This window comes from Chrysemys picta, chromosome 3 (genome assembly GCF_011386835.1).
Source record: "Chrysemys picta bellii isolate R12L10 chromosome 3, ASM1138683v2, whole genome shotgun sequence".
Lineage (NCBI taxonomy): Eukaryota > Metazoa > Chordata > Testudines > Emydidae > Chrysemys > Chrysemys picta.
This window is the reverse complement of record NC_088793.1, coordinates 181,112,489-181,133,365: the sequence shown is the minus strand read 5'-3', so window position 1 is coordinate 181,133,365 and position 20,877 is coordinate 181,112,489. Positions and strand designations below refer to the sequence as shown.

The following is a 20,877-nucleotide window of genomic DNA, read 5'->3' as shown; positions in this document are numbered from 1 at the left end:
TCAGCTTAGTTATCAAGTAAATTTTACTAAGTTCTCTTATGTCAGACATCAACAGCTAAAGCTGTCAAATTGTGCTGAACAAACAGAAGCAAACTTTATGGCCTAAAGAGAAAAAAAATAAAAAGATTATTGTTTCAGGAATTAAAAATCAACATCATAAAAATGATCTGGCTTCAAATATAGGTGAATGATGGCTTTTTTATTATAAGCATGTCAGTATTATAAACACATGTTTTGGAAAGAGAACCGCAGCAGCTGTTTGAATGCTATTTTAGAATTATCATTGTGAAATCTATTATTTCAGATTAAAAATTAAAGCTAGGGTTTTACTCTGCTGCATTTTGAAATAGTAACATTGGAGATTGTGTAATATAACTGTAACAATTTGGGCATTAGAATTTCCCCTCTCCCCCAGTTAATCATTAAAAATGTTCTTGTGCCTTTGAGTTTTGGAAGAACACAGGTTTAATCTAAAATGTACATCCTCAGGCCTTGACCATGCACACATGTACTCACGTGAGTAACCTTGTGCATGTGAGTAGTCACATGTTTACTTGCATGCAGAAATGTTTGAAGAATGGGGATTTAAAGGCCAAATTCTGATGCCACTTCAATCCTAATCTTAATCTCATTGAGATCAGCACCAAAACTTCCACCAACTTCAATAGGAGCAGATTTGGGCCTTTTCCTTGTTGCAATCCCAGCAATGGCAATGAGGAAGCACTGAGTAAATGAGTAGCAGCATTTTGGCCCATACAATTTAATCTATAATCAATTCTATGCACAGTTACAAAGGAAAAAGTTCCCTGTAGCCTGCTGACCCTGGCTGTTTTAGGGCCATTAGCAACCAACACAAATTAATGCATCACTAAGGCAGTTCTAATTTAGGGCAGAAAGCCAGCCTGGTGCATCACACAGCACATTAAAGTCATTTTCACCCCACCTCCAAAACTGCGATGTGAACTCCTTGGCTACACACAATGATTTGGGCGTATGTGTTTTTAGAACAATTTCTATAGTACAGTACTCTACTGACTTCATCCCTATTCCTTGTGTACTGAATATTTCTTTAAAGCAAGATTCAGTACCAGGCCCCATTGAATATTAAAAAAAAATCCAGTAAATTACATAATTCAACACCTCATATCATATTGCTCATTCCATTGTCAGTGGGCTTGACCCTGCAGTCCTTAAGTCTCACAACAGTCCCACTGAAATCAATGGGACTGAAGTCAAAGCTGCTTGAGTAAGTCTGGCAGAATCTTGCACATTTATTATCTAACTTTGAGATCCTGTGGGCTAGAGACTTAGGCTGAACTTCATCCTTGTACTGAGGGCCAGCATGAGGTTCAAGCACCACTTTTCAGTCCCTCCTAAACCCAATTTTGACACCATAAGTGACAAATGGGATCATGCTGACTTTCTGTTGGAAGCATTTCACCCTGGAAGCATGTAAAATCAGTTACCATGTTTACATAAATATTTTAATGCCATTATCAGGGCCAGATTTACACCTTATGCACCCTTAGGCACAGCATTTTCAGTGCCCCTCCCCCTGCTTACAGCTGACACTGCACCAATATGAACCTGAAACTTATTTCATAGTGTATCAGTTCTGTGCTGGCCACAATATACTGGCCCCGTTCCTCCCCACAGCAACCCTCAAAGCAGCACTGCCCAACCCAGTCCCCCATCCATGGGCAGAACAGCCCATGGGCAACGGGGGCAGACAGGGAACAGCCTCCATGGAAAGGCATGATACGTTCCACCACGAGAGGCACTCCCAGCCTGACCGGGATGCATCCCACCCACCCCAGGTAAGGTGCAAGGGAGGGACTGTACCTCTCTGCATGGCAAGTGGTCCCTGGCTATCTTCTGTTCCTCTCACAGCCCGGCGTGGCAGCCATGCTCCAGCTCTGCCATGCAAGACACTAGCCATGCCCCTCCCTCTCCATCCCTGGCACAGGGTGCAGGCAGTGGGGCTGGGACACTCCCAGCACCTTCAGCAGCCGCCCCACCCAGCTGCAGATCACAGCGCCCCCAGGTGGGCTGAGTCAGATGCTCACCCTGCACCAGCCCCACACACTGGGCGGCCACCAACCCGTGCCAGGAGCCCACTTTTAACTTTTAGGCACCCCTAGAACTCCGGTGCCCTAGGCACATGCCTACTATGACCAATTGGAAATCTGGCCTTGTTCAATTTTAGGTCTGGAACGGCCTGTTCAACTAGAGTGGGCCTCAGTTAAGGTCTGTGTGATGCAAAATATAAAAGAGAAAATTAGTGAGTAAATGATGTTAGTGAGAAGAGGGGCTCACAGTCTTCTACTTCTTAAATGTTTAGTATTAGGGTTTCCTCTTGGCAAAATTAAGGGTCTAGTGCTCCCATGCTCTTCTTGGGGAACACTGCACTTTCAAGATGTTAAAAAAGACCATTTATTTAAACTAAGAATAATGTACTTTCCCTAAATTTGAGAGTTCATTATTCTCCCTGAATGTTTTTAATTCCAAATTCCTGATTTGTGAAATAAGGCAAACAGACCAATTGATTACATCAACCTGGTGTCTCCAAACAGGTGTTTGCCCTATTATTTGCATTATTTTACTCTCTAATTTAAGGCTAGATTGTTTTGGGGGAAAAAAAGATACCTCCCATGCAGCAGGTATGAGAGGCATGGTTTCTGATGCAGGCACAATAGACCTGACCATGCAAACACTGAAGTTAATGGGAATTTTGTCACTGACTACAGAGGGAAGCATTATTGGGTCCACTCTCTCTGGGAACACAGGAAGAACACATGCAGCAAGAGCCTCTTCTCCACCCTGTGGTTTCCTCATGCCTGTTTATCTCTGCTAGCCAGTGTAGAGGAACCAGTGTAGGTGGCCATTTCTCTCCCCACCCTCTATGGGATTTCTAGCACTGCTATTGGTGCTAGAGTCCACCAATTCTTGTGAGCCAGGAATGCAAGTTCACCTGGTTTGATGGGAGGGAAAAACACCTGATGGTTAGTCTGCTCAGCAATCGGAAGATGTGATTGAAGCACATGTAGTCATACCTGAGCTAACTTTGATCTAAGACTAAGTCTACCCTGCAGATAGAAGGGTAATTCCTATCTTGTGTAGATGTACATGTGCTAGCTCTGTTCAAGCTAGCAAGCTAAAAATAGCAGTGAGGCTATTTAGGTGGAGGTTTGTGCAAGGGGTAAACAGTTTGGTGGCAAAATTTGCAGATAATACAAAACTACTCAAGATAGGTAAGTCCAAATCAGACTGTGAAGAGTTTCAAAGGTATCTCACAGAACTGGGTTACTGGGCAACAAAATGGCAGATGAAATTCAATGTTGATAAATGTAAAGTAATGCACATTGGAAAACATAATCCCAACTATACATATAAAATGATGGGGTCTGAATTAGCTGTTAACACTCAAGAAAGAGATCTTGGAGCCATTGTAGATAGCTCTCCAAAAACATCCACTCAGTGTGCAGCAGCAGTCAAAAAAGCAAACAGAATGATGGGAATCATTAGGAAAGGGATAAATAGTAAGACAGAAAATATCACAATGTCACTATATAAATGTATAGTATTTCTACACCTTGAATATTGCGCGCAGATGTAGTCACCCCGTCTCAAAAAAGATATATTAGAAATACAAATGGTACAGAGAAGGGCAACAAAAATGATTAAGAGTATGGAACAGCTTCCATGTGAGGAAAGATTAAGAACACTGGGACTGTTCACCTTGGAATACAGATGACTAAGGGGGGATATGATAGAGGTCTATAAAATCATGACTGGTGTGGAGAAAGTGAATAAGAAAGTGTTATTTACTCCTCATAACACAAGAAGTAGGGATCATCAAATGAAATTAATAGGCAGCAGGTTTAAAACAAACCAAAGAAAGTATTTCTTCACACAATGAACAGTCAACCCCTGGAACTCTTTGCCAGGGGATGTTGTGATGTCCAAGTCTATAACAGGGCTCAAAAAAGAACTAGATAAATTCATAGAGGATAGGTCCATCAATGGCTATTAGCTAGTTATAGGCAGGGATGTAAAGCCATGCTCTGAAGTGTCCGTAGTCTCTGTTTGTGAGAAGCTGGGAATGGGTGACGGGATGGATCACTTAATGATTACCTGCTCTGTTCATTCCCTCTGAAGCACCTGGCATTGTCACTGTTGGAAGACAGGATACTGGGCGAACTGGACCTTTGGTTTGACCCAGTATGGCCGTTCTTATGTTATGTTCTGATTACAAGCCTGTCTGATATCACGGGTACATACTCAGGTGGCTAGCCTGAGCCACCGCCCATGCTACTCTGGCCATATTGCTATTTTTTAACATGCTAGCTAGAGCAGAGTTAGGCTTGGTCTATACTTAAAAGCTAAGTCATTCAGGGTGTGAAAAAATATCCCCTACCAATATTTCAACCTAACCCCTAGTGCAGATGCAGCTGTGTTGACAGAAGAATGCTTCTGTTGACATAGTGATTATCATCTGGGGAGGTGCTTTTTCTACACTGGCAAATCCCCTTCCTTTGGCATACGCTGTGTCTATGCTGTGCAGTTATGCTAGCATTGTTATGATGTTATAGTCTCCACTGCATAATTACACTTCCAGTTCCAGTGTAGATGTACCCCTAGGTTAGATAAAAGATAGCTCAAGTAACAATAGCAGTGAAGCTGCAGAAGCATGGCCGGCACTGCTCAAGCATGTACCCAGGGACGTGGGTGGGAGGGGAGGGGCTAGTCCATGCTGCCACCTGTTCTGCAAGGGTTTCACAGCCATTGTTACTCGAGTTATCTTTGATCTAGCTAGATCAAAGGTGACGGGTAGGTCTACACATGCTGCTGTCACACCTCCCAGCTGCAGAATAGACATTCCCTATACTCTCTTCACATCTCTGCTCACTCATGTGGGGATAGTCACAAACTAGTTTTTTAGCATTTCTTGCTACCCCTTTGTGACATTCTGTACCTTGGGGGAGCGCCCTGTAACCCCCACATTCCTCATTTATATATTATTGTGATCTTTCATATAAAGCATGCCTTGTAAGGTATCAGGGGAAAGGTTATAATCTGCTGAAAGTAATTTCTCTGTCCATATATGTATATCATTAATGCATATGAAGTCATGAAAATTGTGTTGTATGGTTGTCAATAAAACGTGCTATAAATTGGGGAACCCCCAGACATGCCTGAACTTGTGTGTTCCCCAAGCACATGGGACTGACGGTATAAAACAGAACAGAGCAGGCCCATGCTTTGCCTTTCTTCTTCACCCACCTATGCTGCAAGCCACAAGGATACTCTGAAGACTCCAACTGAGGGGACTGGTCCAGATTTCAAGGGTGAAATCTGTGTACTATGAACTGCAATATCCAGTGAGGTGAGAAAAACTGCTTAATCTTAAACTAACTCTGACTTTTTGCCTATCACTTAATATCACTTAAAATCTATCTTTTGTAGTTAATACATTTGTTTAGCTGTTTATCTTTACCAGTGAGTTTGTCTGAAATGTGTGGTAAATCTGCTCAGGTTTTGCAAAGGCTGGTGTATACAGGGCCGGCTCCAGGCACCAGCCCACCAAGCTTGTGCTTGGGGTGGCACCTGGAGGAGGGCGGCGCGGTGCTCCGGCTCCGGCCGCCGGGGAGAGCGGAGCCCCGACCAGGACTCGCCGCCCTCCCCCCCGGCGCCCTGGGGCAGCAAAAAAGCCAGAGCCGGCCCTGGGTGTATATCCACCTTCCATTGATAAAGTGGTGAACCAATTAATACATTTGCACTGCTCATCTTGAGCAGGGCAAGACAGTATATTTCTGAGGTATAGTGCAGGAAGCTGGGAGCTTTGGCTCTGGTGCCTTTCTCTGTGTGATTCATGAATAGCTCTGGGAGCATTCATGAAATCTAGCTAGGTGTGGGGCTCCACATGTGGTTGTGCTGAGTGATAACAGCACCTGGAGGGGTTTGCTGCTGGTCACTATCAAGGCATTGTGAGAGACAGCCCAGACTGGAGAGAGTACAGGGGGGCACAGCAGTCCCACAGTCCCAGACTGCACCCCAGAGATCCCATTACACCCCTAATTTACATTTGTATATGAGCTAAATGAAGGAGCAAACAAGGACTGGAGAATCATTAACTCTGCTGCATATGGGAAGGGATGTGATTGCTAACTAAACACATTTGGAAAACAGTCAGCCTACTTTGGAATCAGAGGGTGCTTGTGTGACTTTTAAGCAGACCTGGCCTTGCATTCTTCTTTGTAGTGAAAAGCTGAAGAAAAGGGCTAACAGTTTATTATCTCCAAATGGATATGTAAGTACCCTACTAAGGCTCCAAAGCTGGAGTTCTCACATGGGCAAAACACCCATTGCTGGACCCTCACACTCTCTTCATTCTTAGAAAAACTGCTTTTTTTGGAAAGAGAGACTTGTATAAAGTAAGAAAAATTATCTTTGATGTTGTGTGACATTTACTTTCATTAGTGCAAAATACAGTTCTAATGATGTCGCATAACAAGTTGATCTGGATAAAGTAGATTTCCACTTGATCATTCTCTCTCCCCTAATTAATTTTTAATTTGATTGGAAAATGAAGTGTCTAATCACCCTTTCCCACAAAATTAACCTGCAGGAGTGGATAACAATTTTCATTCCCCCCCCCCCCCCCCCAATAATAGGTCCCAATCCACCAGATTATCCTAATGTGAGGAAAGACAGGCTGGGGATTGGCAGGTAACTGTCCCAACTATACAACTCCCAGCAATGCCGGATAAGCAGCAGTTAGTGATCTCCACCTCTTGGCAGTATACCATACTGTCACAGGCTCCCTTATCTTAACAGTGATTTGCTCTCACATTCAGGGGCTTGGGGCCTGAATGCTGCTCATCTACTGCATTTGGGAATTTGTGTTACCTGCCAATCCCTTCCTAGGCTTGGTTTTCCTAGGCCTGCCCTCTACCTCTCAGTGTGGCAACTCCACACTCCAGTGGATTTGGAATCGTACTGAATGCATCATTGCAGCTTTGTGTCATGGAGCTTTGCTCATTGGTCATGACAGCATGCCAGACATGGTGGACGCTCCTAAACCTGTCATCCTCTCTGCCACCACATGCCCATGGAGCCCAGCTTTGTGGTATTTCTGCAGAATGATATGCAGCAGCATCACTGCTCAACGCCTCCTGTTCTCCCCACCAAGTTTCCAAGGCCTTTGTCTCCTCTCTACCAGTGAGATGGAGGGGAATATTTGACTCCAAAGAACCAAGTTTGTTACTCTGACCAGTCTACTAAATAGGTACTAAATGATTCTATCACTGAAATTTGACTCAACTTTTTGTTTCTTGTATCTGTTTGCAAAGCCCATGTACCCATGCAGGGATTTTTAAAAATCTTTTTAGACTTTTATTTTTAAGTTGGGGGTGGGAGGGAATCTTGTCCTCAGCCCAACACTCAAACAACATTCTTCAACAACATATCACATGTGTGTGTGAGACAGAGATGAACATGAAAGAGAAAAAAATGTTTAAAATTCTGAAAAATACATGACCATCTTCCTTGCACCCAGCACTTTGAATGTTATAATATAGTGTAGATAGTTATAGTATACCTTTCTTTTATCTAATCAGACTGTTCCACTCTAATTGTAATCACAGCTACAATTGCAAGTCAACCTATTATCGCGGCAAGATCTATCAGCTCTGCCTAGACTATATTTGCAAACTAGAATGGAAGTTGTCGGTTCATAAACATCTGACATAAATACTGCTACAGACTTGAGAACATCAAACTTAATAACAGCCAGCAAGAAAACTGAAGTGATACTAGGGAGAGACATAAAAGAGGCTAGTTGTGTCATTCTGATTATTTAATGAGGTTAAGAGCTATTGCAGTCTTTAACCAAGAAAAAGGAGAAAGATGAGCAAGTAAACATTGAGCTAAATGATTTGTTGAAAATTTAATAAAATGATCAAGCATGTCATACTACAGTTAACCACTGTAATGATTATCCGTATGAGAGAAGATGAAAAAAAATTGAATTACCACTATAGAATTGGCTATGCTTACTCACACTGTGCATAATAGTCTGTTGTCACAGTTTTGTCTCTGCACACCATTTGCCACTGGTCAGAAATAAAGAAGGATAGTTTCCCTTTAAACCTAAGTCAACTGTTTGTTATCAGCAAAAATCCATTTTTGAAAATTAGAACCAATAGGAAGACCACTATATTGTATGCTAAATTAATTTCTTCTGTTAACATATTTGAAATGGTATTTGATTAAAAAACAATAAAACATGTTTTAAATCTAAAAACATGATTACTGCAGTCTGAGCCAAAAGTGCTATTACTGATAAGCGACAATAGACTGTTGTTATTTATTTAGTTTTTGTAAAGGCACCACAGTCAATCAATAACTGTGCATGTACTGAGGCAGTAGGGCTTGTGAAAAGGTATTTATCAGAAATCCATCAGCAGTGTTCCGCTTTTGATTGCAATCCTCTATAGACTTTTCACAACATCACCAAAGATTGTATACCTCTTTGACAAGCCACATTGACAGGAGTAATATTGTAGAAACCACACTACATAATATGCATATTTAACAGCATATCCAATTAACCACTTTGCTGACTGAGATTGCTTTGTTATTCATTGTATTCCAACTTATGTTAATACTTTGGCAGTAGACATGAAAAATGAGTGATACAGCATATTGGAAATTTTGAAAGGGAATAGAAAAATGTATAACTTAAAGCCATATTTAGAAAATGGTTGTATGTTACAGTCTGAAAGAATGAATACTACTCAACTGTGCATGAATACTAGTTAGACCAGCAACCTAGGTAAGTATTTGGAAATGAGTTAGTGAAAAAACTATTATAACTATACACAACTCATTCTGGAACTCTCTCTACACCCCCAAAGTTAATTAATAATAATTCAAAGCGGCAAGAAAAATATCTCCACTTCACATTACATTGCTTTAAAATGCAAGAAAACCCTGAAATGTTTAAATTTAATACCAAATTTAGTTTTGTAACTATAATGTAAACTTTGTTCTGAAATGTAATACAAATTTTATAGCTGAAAAATATCACTTACTCTGAGGACATGCATTTTATTACTACTATAGGCAGCAGTAGTAATCAGGTTATCCCAATAGATAAAAAATGAAGAATGAGTGACCATACAAATTTATTATTTTACCTAGTCTAATAAAAGAGTCCATCTATAACTTTCTTATTCATTGTTAAACACAAGGGAATACAAAATGCTCTAAGTGCATCGAAAGAATACCTTCCAAAATTGTTTTGACTTCATTTTTCACAGTATCATTATAATTATTTTACTGAAGTAGTATAATCCCAATCCCACTGTCTTTACCTATTGAGTTCAGTGGATATCTAGACTGATTAAGGGCTGCATGATTCAGCCCACAGTGTGACACACTAATAAAGGCTGGATGGTGATTCAATTATAGATGCCTTTTTAAATTGCTGCAATTTAAAATGTGGAGCACATGAAACTCAGGGGCTGATATAATAGAGACAGTCATAGTGCAGATAGATATTGAGCAAGTTTCCCTCTACTGCTCTACTAGTGTATCACAATTCAGACATGCAACACGCTTAGGATTCTAGAGGGAGATTTGTGCCTTTGAAAAATATCCCCCTAAAACCTGGACCTCTTAAAAAAAAAACCCAGAAAAACTAAACAAAGTATAATCATGCCTAGTCGTATGATATGGGCAAACAACCACTGAGGCTCAGTTAGGAAAACACCAAATGTAGTTTTTAATCTAGATTTCTGAAGGTGAAATGTGTGTGCAAAAACACACTGATCCAATTAGTTACCTCTTACTTTTATTGTATTTAAACAAAAATATACACAGGAGGCCCTTAAATTGCAAGTTCTAAGATCCAAGGTCAAGCACAACAGACAATTTTAGAAAATGTAGTGATGCGCATCACACAGCTGAGATTACAAACAGAGCCAGAGTCTCAACTGGTGTAAACTGGGATTGTTCCACTGAAGTCCTTAGACCCAAGCCAGTTTATACCAGTTGAGTATCTGGCCTTTGATATTTGATATATGCCTTCACCCAGTGAAGAAATTGGCGGAAGCTAACTGGGGTCAGGTTCAGTCCAGTTGAGATAGAAGTGATGTTTCAGCCAGGAGAAAGATAAGTGATGGTGGCAGCTATGTTGGGGGTATATGTCCAATCTTTGCTAATGTGATGTGCAGTCTTGAATTCAAAGTGGATCCATCACTGTTCCTAGATTTTCACATACCAGCTTTGGCAAAGGCTGCCTTTCTCCATTTAAGGTTACCATACCTTTTTATTGTGGACCTTGCCATTGTGGGCCTATGCTTTTGTAATCTACAGACACTGCAATGAACTCTGTTAGACTTTCCCTTAAAAAGTGCCTGTTAGCTTCAGCTACTATAGAATGCAACAGCCTTCCTCTTAAATAGGACATGCAGATGTGAGTATATAACACCAGTGTTTCATGCTCTGAAACTTATTCAGAGGCCACTTATTCCCTGGCAAACACTAAGTAGTCTGGAACCACCTTTGCTGAGAGATTACCAATTTCCCTCTCTCCTCCTGTTACAGGAATTATGATCCAGAGTTTTGCTAACTGTGCCCAGGGTTCAACTTGCCATATACAGCTGAGGAATAATCTCAGTGGAAGGCTCCCTCTAGAAGTCCATCACAGACACAAGTTTAATGAGAAGCAAAACACAGGCTAAAACATAATTTTGCTCAAGCATTTGAATTAATTTTAGCTTTTATTTTTACTTTAATTTTAATAGTTAATAGGGGTTGGGATTCAATTGCTTCATTGACAAAAAAGGTAAGAGATGACTACACGGTTGGAATTCTACTCATTTGCCTGCTAAGCACACTTTTGGAAAATAAAATAACATGTTAATGTGTCATAAAAATACAATGCAAAATTCCAGCCAAAATATTCACGGAAGTGAGAGCTGCAAGACTGTGGAATTGTCTTCCCAAAGGCAAAGGCCCCATTGCTTGTATCTTTTAAAACCAGAGTGGCCGAGACCAAGGTGGATATGGTTTGAGAGGGGCTGGGGGAATAGGATTGAAATAAGATGCTCTTTTGGGGTGAGGTGCTGTCTGTTGTCTTTTGCGGGGACAGGTGCTGCTAGTGAGGGTTGTGACTTTGTTAAAGTTTGTTGGATACAGACAATGTGGCCTCATCTCATTCCTTTTGATACTCCTGATATTACAACATTGGGAAGAACATTGCTCACAGGGGATCAGCTAGGTGATCTATTCTAACAGGTGGTTTCTATCTCTAATTTCTGTGATTGTATGAAAACACTACCCAAGTAACAGTGCCAAAAAGACTGTTATGAGATCACCATAAGGACTGTAATGTTTACACATGTTCACATTTCATCAGAATGAAAATACTGCTGAAGAATTGATGGAGCTAATTCCAAAGTCCACTGCTGGAGGAAGGCAAGTTTGAGGATCAAAATTCACTGCCTCACCCCCTAGCCAGCATGGGCTACAAGCACTGAAATTCACTCAGCCCCTGGGGTAAGGAATGAGGGCCTAGTCTGTCTCTTTCTCTTTCACAAGCAACCCCCTTTGGCTGATGCTCAAAGCTACACTGCTGAGCTCTTCAGGGGCTACGTCCATCCCTGCTCAGCCAGAAGACGAAATGCCTCAGTGAAGCTTATAGAAGAAAGTGGAGAATTATTAATGATAGAAATTAAATGTTTTAAAAAGACTGAGAAATGATAGGGTGTCTGCTTTAAATGCACAAAAGCAAAGTAATTTAGGATTAAGGCAAACACTCTGAAATGCATTCTGATCACCAAGATATGTGGGACATGTACTACCCTGAATCTTGCAAAATCAGCTACTTTTACTTACAGAGTAGTTTCCCCACAACCCCCTAAAGGTTGGCAACTACACCATATATTGTTATTAATAATAATACTTATTAATTTATTAATTATCTTATATTATTTTTATTATTATTACAGTAGTCATCCTGACTTATTCCCTTCCTGCAGAGCTGCTCCTGTTCACCACACACCTACAATTGAGTCTAAGGTAATTTTAAAAATTAGACAAGGTATGCCATCTTTAAACATTTCCTAATGAAATCTATTTTGGAGACTATTTGATTACTTGTTCCATTTTTCCCCACCCTTCATCCATCTCTAAATTTGTTAAAAAGCTCTTAAATGATTTCACAAAGTGTCCAGTAATAGAACAGAAAGATATATTAGTCAGCTTTCCTCACCTAAGTACAACACGCAGTATTCTGAGATTTCTATGTACATTGAAGAGAGTGGGGGGTCTGAATGTCCTTGCTATTCTGGATTTAGACCACATTTTCAATGTTACTATTTTAATTAGCAAAAAAAGTATAAAAGTAATTTCTACACACTTTAATAATAAAGTATATGAGACATAAAATGACATTTTAAAAATAACCGCTACAAACTTATCTACTGACATTATTAAACGCTGGTAAAAATCTAATGTAGCCTAACTGCCTAATCTCTGCAACTGGGCAGTTTGCACAAAGACGCAAAGGGTAACAATAAGATCCGTTTGTTACCTTGTAAAGCTTGTAAATGACACCACATGATAGTGCAAATGAAGCATGGCAAGATGAGAAAATGAAGAATGAAGCTGTATAATTTAATCAAAAGTCAAGGGTTTTCAAGCAAAGGGAGACTTTCGCTCAAACCCTTAAAATGCTTAGCAGTCTTTATACTGATTTTATTAGTTGTGAATATATATTTAATGTTTCATATATGTATGGATATTTATATTTTCATGTGCTTAGATTTGCAAAACAAAAACCAGAAGAGTGCTGCATAGAGAGGCATGGATATAGTGTGGTACAAAGGAATATCTCACTTTAGAGACCAAAACCATTCTCTATCATTGTAAATTCTGAACTAAAAGCTTATTTGGACTTGGAAAGAATTTCATCTTAGTCACTTTACTGCCCTTCCCTGGCTGTCATAGTGTGCATATATTAATTATAATTAATTATAATTATATTATATTATATATTCCCCTCTCAATATTTAGATATTTACTTCCTTGCTGATCCTTTGTCTAACCAGTGGCCCCATGTTTTAGTTCATCGACTTTAGACCAAAATACAGTAATTAATTTAGACGCCTTTTAAACAATACATACGCCCCGCCCCGTCCTGTCCCCAGCTCATTTGAACTTGGGGGATCTTTTGTTTCACTGACTCTGATTCTACTGATGTTAAATTCTAAGGGTGACATAGAATAATGTCCACCGCATTCTCCTGTGGTGCCCGATGAAAGGCAGTTTTCTTATTCTAGGGACCCTGGATGATTCGGAGAAGGGAAGATTAGGGGTGGGGGGGGGGTGACGGCACGAGGGTTGGAGAGTGCCAAGGAATCCCAGAGGACACACGCAGACCAGAAGTGAACCTGGTCAACCCAGCAGACTCGCGATTCTTTCTCTGCATGTGGCCGGACCCCGCGGGGGAGCCAAGCCAAGAGAATCCGGCTCCGGGAGGTGATGGATCCGCTGAGCTGGCCCAGCCTGGGCTGCAGTAAGCTGGGAGGGAGCTCCCACTCAGGCGAGCCGCACAGGGCCTCCTGGGACCCTGCGCTGGGGACTCCTTTGGTCTACCCCTCCTTCTTTGAGCAGCAGCGGGGGGGAAGGCGAGGAAGGGTTCATTTACAAATGCGAGTCACCCAAGTCCGCCCCCCACATGTCCATGTTCAGACCGACCCCAGGGGCGTCTCCACGGACAATCGGGGGGGGGGGGGATGTGACCCGCATTCCCCCCTCCACGCGTCCACCCAGTGTAGATCCCTGCCCCCTCTACATCCCTGGCATTGGGATCCTTGCCCGCTATGGATCTCTGACCATTGACAGTAGCTCCCTGCCCCTGTGGATCACTGGCACTAGGACCAAAGAGAACCGTGATTCACGGACAGCAAATGGGCCAGACAAACACCACCGGCAACATGCACACAAGCTGCGGAGCTCGGGGTTACCGAACCGGCAGCGAACCCACCGTGTCCGCCTCGCAAGGAAGCCGGTGACCTGTAGATAGCGATAGGCACTGAATGATGTTTGCTGCTGCCATGGAAATGGTGAATGTGGTGAGCACCCAAACTGGAGGCTCCCCACGCCACCCCGAGGAGGCCGCTGAGGGTGAGTGGAACTATCCAGAGCAGGGCCAGGCGCCCTCCCGCGCCGCTGCTACTGCTGGTGGGGCCCGGCTCCGGGCTGCATTTCAGCAGCCCCCCCATCCTCTGCTCCACGACGCGCCGGCCCGCGGGGTCCCCGGCAGGAGCAGCAGCCACAGCAAAGGTGGCAAACTTTGGAGAGAGGCGCGCACAGAGGCACCCCGCGCCGGGGGCAGCTCACTTCGCCAGGGGAGCCATCTCTTCCTTTGGGGAAAGCTTCCGGGGATCCTTGGGTCCAGGTCGTCTTCTACCCCAAACAATCCGAAACATCGTCCGAGGCGGAGAAACCAGTCAGTTCCGAGACTTCGCAAAGAGGGAGAGGGGGCAAAACCAACCCCCCACACTCAACCAACTGCTAGTTCCCAGCGCTCCTGCTCACTGACAATGCTCCCCAGTTACAAGTGTGCCAAGCATCTCCTCCTCGGTAATCCACAGGGGAACCAGTCAGGCCACAGTTGTGCTCCACAAGAGAAAAGGGGGAGGGAGAACCGCAGCAGCCGGCCGGCCGGCGCCAGAAAAGGGGAGACCACTCACCCCGCTGCTCGCCCCTCCAGTCAGCTCCGACCTGGGGAGCCTCGCGAACAAGCTCGCCCAGTGCGCTCGCACAAGCATACACACTCCCATACAGAGCTAGACAATAATCAGGCAAGCTGCTCCGGCGATCTCAGTGGTGACAGTAATACCCGAGGATGTTTTCAGGAAAATAGTGCACCCTTATGAAAGAAGCTGGGCTGGGGGGAGGAGGGATAACCACGCTTGCGAAGAGAAGTGCTATGCAAATCTGCAGTCTCCGAACAGCAAATCACTGAAGCTTGGATGCAATGCAGAGGACGAGCCTATGTTAAAGAGGGAGGCTGAGTTCAGCTTCAATCCATTCGTCCCGCTTTTCCTCTTCCTTTCAGACGCCATATACTAAAGGAACATGTGTCAGGCGGTGCGGCGAGCACACACAAACGACCCCTCCTAAACTGCCATCAGATTCTGGTGACGAATTAGTCTAATGCGGGGCGCCATTCCCCTCCTCCGACGGGTCGGATGTGCCGATGTCTAGAAAGCTCACTTACAGCTTAAAAGGAATGACTTCGGGGGCTTTCATTGGACTAAACTTGTTCCACCAGGTGTTCAAACCAGGTCTGCTGAACATGGCTTGCCATCTCCTCAAGCGTCTGTGTTGATGAGCTGGTAATTACACACATCATTCCTAACAAAGAGTTCCCATTTTCCCTGACAATGTATGGCTGGGAAAAGCTAGGCAAACCAAAACACAACTAGGAAAGAGATTTAAATGGGTTTATACCGGAACAGCTGGCACAAAACAATGGAAGAAAACATTTGTCTGCATCGCTTCAGATTTAATCCAATATATTGAAATACTGAATTTAGTATGCTGAATAGGCACATAAACACATATGTTCTTGCTCTTAAAAACAATATAAAGAAAGCCATAAAAAGAAATTTAAAGTTTAACTATGAAATTATATAATTCAAATGAAAACGATATTCCCAAGGTATATTGTAGCTCATTGAACACGTATTACAAATTCAGATGCTTTTTAGAAGCCACCTGATGTAGAAGCATATTCCCATATTCTGTGCAATACCATACCTGGACACAACAGGGTGTGTTAAACACAGATTTTCAGCTTTCTTTATTCCGGCAACTCTAGACTTTTGTCTGTTTTCTGCTATGCTTTTAGCAGTGTTGTGATCTATGGGGTGAGTATGTGTGCGAGAAAAAAACTGGGTGTTAAAGAAACTTTAATATATATACTGTATTATGTATATTAGGGCTGTCAAGCGATTAAAATTAATTGCAATTAATCACACAATTTAAAAAATTAATCGTGTTTAATCACACTGTTAAACAATAATAGAATACCACTTATTTAAATATTTTTCAATGTTTTCTACATTTTCCAATATATTGATTTCAGTTACAATACAAAGTGTAAAGTGTTCACTTTATATTTATTTTTAATTATAAGTGTTTGCACTGAAAAAAAGACAAAAGAAATAGTATTTTTCAATTCACCTAATATAAGTACTGTAGTGCAATCTCTTTATCATAGAATATCAGGGATGGAAGGGACCTCAGGAGGTCATCTAGTCGAACCCCCTGCTCAAAGTAGGACCAATCCCCAGACAGATTTTTGCCCCAGAACCCTAAATGGCCCCCTCAAGGATTGAACTCACAACCCTGGGTTTAGCAAGCCAATGCTCAAACCACTGAGCTATCCACGTTGAATTTACAAATATAGAATTATGTACAAAAATCTGCATTCAAAAATAGAATAATGTAAAATTTTAGAGCTTGCAAGTCCACTCAGTCCTACTTCTTGTTCAGCCAATCACTCAGACAAACAAGTTTGTTTACATTTGCAGGACATAATGCTGCCCACTTCTTGTTTACAGTGTCACCTGAAAGTGAGAACAGGTGTTCTCATGGCATTGTTGTAGCCAGCATTGCAAGATGTTTATGCGCCAGATGCACTAAAGATTCAAATGTCCCTTCACGCTTCAACCACCATTACAGGGGACATGCATCCATGTTGATGACGGGTTCTGTTAAAAAAACATCCAAAGCAGCGCCGACCGATGTATGTTCATTTTCATCATCTGAGTCAGATGCCACAGGCAGAAGGTTGATTTTCTTTTTTAGTGGTTCAGGTTCTGTAGTTTCTGCACTGGAGTATTGCTCTTTTAAGATTTCTGAAAGCATGCTCCCTACTTCGTCCCTCTCAGATTTTGGAAGGCACTTCAGATTCTTAAATCTTGGGTTGAGTGCTGTAGCTAGCTTTACAAATATCACAATAAGAATGGCCCTACTGGTTCAGATCAAAGGTCCATCAAGCCCGGTATCCTGTCTTCCGACAGTGGCCATTGCCAGGTGCCCCAGAGGGAATGAACGGAACAGGTAATCATCAAGTGATCCATTCGATGTCGCCCATTCCCAGTTTCTAGCAAACAGAGGCTAGGGACAAAATCCCTGCCCATCCTGGCTAATAGCCATTGATTGACCTATCTTCCATGAATTTATTTAGTTCTTTTTTGAACCCTGTTATGGTCTTGGCCTTCACAACACCCTCTGGCAAGGGGTTCCACAGGTTTACTGTGTGTTGTGTGAAGAAATAGTTCCTTTTATTTGTTTTAAACTTGCTGCCTATTAATTTCATTTGGTGATCCCTAGTTCTTGTGTTATGAGAAGTAGTAAACAACACTTCCTTATCTACTTTCTCTACACCAGTCAAGATTTTATAGACCGCAATCATATCTCCCCTTAGCCATCTCTTTTCCAAGCTGAAAAGTCCCAGTCTTATTAATCTCTACTCATAAGGAAGTCGTTCCATACCCCAATCATTTTTGTTGCTCTTTTCTGAACCTTTTCCAATTCCAATATATCTTTTTTGAGAGGGGGCAACAGCATCTGCACACAGTATTCAAGATGTGGGCGTACCATGGATTTAAATAGCGGCAACATGATATTTTCTGTCCTATATCCGTTTCTTAATTATTCCTAGCATTCTGTTCGCTTTTTTGACTGCCGCTGCACATTGAGTGGATGTTTTTAGAGAACTATCCACAATGGCTCTCTTTCTTGAGTGGTAACAGCTAATTTAGACCCCATCATTTTATATGTATAGCTGGGATTATGCTTTCCAATGTGCATTACTTTGCATTTATCAACATTAAAGTTCATCTGCCATTTTGTTGCCCAGTCACCCAGTTTTGAGAGATCTTTTTGTAGCTCTTCGCAGTCTGCCTGGGTCTTAACTATCTTTAGTAATTTTGTACCATCTGCAAATTTTGCCACCTCACTGTTTACCCTTTTTTTCAGATCATTTATGAAAACGTTGAATAGGACTGGTCCCAGAACAGACCCCTTGGGGACACCACTATTTACCTCTCTTCATTCTGAAAACTGACCATTTATACCTACCCTTTGTTTCCTATCTTTTAACCAGTTACCAATCCATGAGAGCACCTGCCCTCTTATCCCGTGGCAGCTTACTTTGCGTAAGAGCTTTTGGTGAGGGACCTTGTCAAAGGCTTTCTGAAAATCTAAATACACTATATCCACTGGTTCCCCTTGGTCCACATGCTTGTTGACCCCCTAAAGAATTCTAGCAGATTGGTGCGGCCTGATTTCCCTTTACTAAAACCATGTTGACTCTTCTGCAACAAATTATGTTCATCTATATGTTTGACAATATTGTTCTTTATTATAGTTTCAACCAGTTTGCCCGGTACTGAAGTCAGGTTAACAGGCCTGTAATTGCCGGGATCACCTCTGGAGTCCTTTTTAAAAATTGGTGGCACATTAGCTATTCTCCAGTCATCTGGTACAGAAACTGATTTAAATGATAGGTTACAGACTACAGTTAATAGTTCAGCAAGTTCACATTTGAGTTCTTTCAGAACTCTTGGGTGAATACCATCTGGTCCTGGTGACTTATTGCTGTTTAATTTATCAATTTGTTCTAAAACCTATTCTAATGATACCTCGATCTGGGACAGTTCCTCAGATCTGTCACCTTAAAAGGATGGCTCAGGTTTAAGAATCTTCCTCACATCCTCAGCCATGCAGACCGATGCAAAGAATTCTTTCAGTTTCTCCGCAATGGCCTTATCATCCTTGAGTGCTCCTTTAGCACCTCGATCGTCCAGTGCATCTCACTGTTTCTTTTACTTTGTTGTTTAGCCACAGTGGCTCTTTTTTGGTTTTCTTACTGTTTTTTAATTTGTGGTATACATTTAAGTTTCCATGCAGCTTGCAGAGATTTCAGTTTTGGCACTGTATCCTTTAATTTCTGTTTAACTCCTCATTTTTGTGTAGTTCCCCTTTCTGAAACTAAATGCTACAGTCTTGGACATTGGTACCTTCTATGTGTTTTGTCAAATCTGCAGTGAAAGTGTTCTTAAAACGAACAACAACATGTGCTGGGTCATCATCTGAGACTGCCATAGCATGAAAAATATGGCAGAATGCGGGTAAAACAGAGCAGGGGACGTACAATTCTTCCCCAAGGAGTTCGGTCACAAATTTAATTAACGCATTATTTTTTTAACAAGCGTCTCAGCATGGAAGCATGTCCTCTGGAATGGTGACTGACGCATGAAGGGGCATACGAATGTTTAGCATATCTGGCACAAAAGTGCCATGCAAATGCCTGTTCTCACTTTCTGGTGACATTGTAAATAAGAAGAGGACAGCATTATCTCCTGTAAATATAAACAAACTTGTTTGTCTTAGCTATTGGCTGAAAAAGAAGTAGGACTGAGTGAACTTGTACACTCTGAAATTTTACATTTTTTTTTTTTTGAGTGCAGTTATGTAACCAAAAAAAATCTGTAAATTGCACTTTCAGGACATTTGTAAATTTCACTTTCAGGACAAAGAGATTGCACTACAGTACTTGTATAAGGTGAATTGAAAAACACTATTTCTTCTGTTTATCATTTTTACAGTGCAAATATTTGTAATCAAAATATACACTTTGATTTCAATTAAAACACAGAATACAAGATATATATGAAAATGTAGAAAAACATCCAAAATATTTAATAAATTTCAATTGGTATTTTCTTGTTTAACAGTGCGTTTAATCGCGATTAATATTTTTAATCACAATTAATTTTTGAACTAATTGTGTGAGTTAACTGCAATTAATTGACAGAGCTAATATTTATATATAAATTAATATTAATGGAAAAGAACCCTAATATGAGTATAAGTTTTCCTAGACCCTTTCTAATTTATCATGGGCTATATTGCCACAGCCCTTGGATCCACAGAGGGAGTACGAGGGAGAGAGGAAACTCTGCTATTCCCGGGAAAGGTTTTGACTTGGGTGTCAGAGGGGAGAGCAGGTAGCTTGGGTATGTCTACACCTGCTGCAACCACACCTCCCAGTTGCAGTGTAGACATACCCAGATGGATGGTTGCAAGGTCGAACTGTGGCTTTTTCTTGATTGTATTTTCTAGTATTGTAATGAGTTAATTGACTGCCAAACAACTAACACCACTGTAAATTCTCATGCAGTCACTACACAAACTTTTGCTCAGCCTTAGGGTGAATCACCACCAGATTGTTCTAAAACAGAAGTTTTAAGTGGTGTCTCCAATTGCATTTAAAATTGTGTAAACTGATAATTAACCTGGCCAAAAAACTCTAGTCTACAAACACAGTATTCTACTCCTTCCCCACAACAAGGCAGGAGTCGCAGTTTGTTCTCTGGTCATCTCATGGGGGGAAGGGAGGTATGTTCAGGTATGCACCATCCCTTTCTCAGAGCAAATTGTAATGTCACAATCTAGCTCTAGTTTATTGAGGGTTTTATTTAGTACAAAGATAAACATGCACAAGGATAGCAATAAGATGGTGAAAGCACAGTGAGGAAAAATACATACAGATTTAAGGTCCACCTGGAAACACTTATGCACATGTGTAACTTTAGGGCAAGTCTACACTACAAAATTAAGTTGACCTAAGTTACTTTGACATACAGCCTCTGTAGTAATTGAATCAATTTTACACATCCACACTATACTCCTTGTCTAGGCAGTGCGTGTCCTCACCAGGAGTGCTTGCACCGATTTAACTGCCAGTATGGGGCACTGTGGGATGGTTTCTGAAAGGCAGCAGTA

The 20,877-nt window shown here is 41.6% G+C and overlaps 1 protein-coding gene across 48 annotated transcripts in view; it reads right to left on the bottom strand.

The window, feature by feature from the left end:
- Positions 1-20,877, bottom strand: part of NRXN1 (neurexin 1) — a 1,213,652-nt gene that overhangs the window by 430,714 nt on the left and 762,061 nt on the right. For 2 of the 48 annotated variants that reach the window (XM_008170634.4, XM_008170635.4), the window contains exon 1: positions 14,057-15,389. The exons of 42 other annotated variants lie outside the window; for them this stretch is intronic. In XM_008170634.4, coding sequence (XP_008168856.1) covers positions 14,057-14,294 — 238 coding nt within the window. In that variant the 5' untranslated portion in view covers positions 14,295-15,389. Of the gene's footprint in view, positions 1-14,056; positions 15,390-20,877 lie in introns of those variants that run through there. 4 more of the 48 variants (XM_024107361.3, XM_005300951.5, XM_065589605.1 and 1 more) reach the window with 4 other exon arrangements.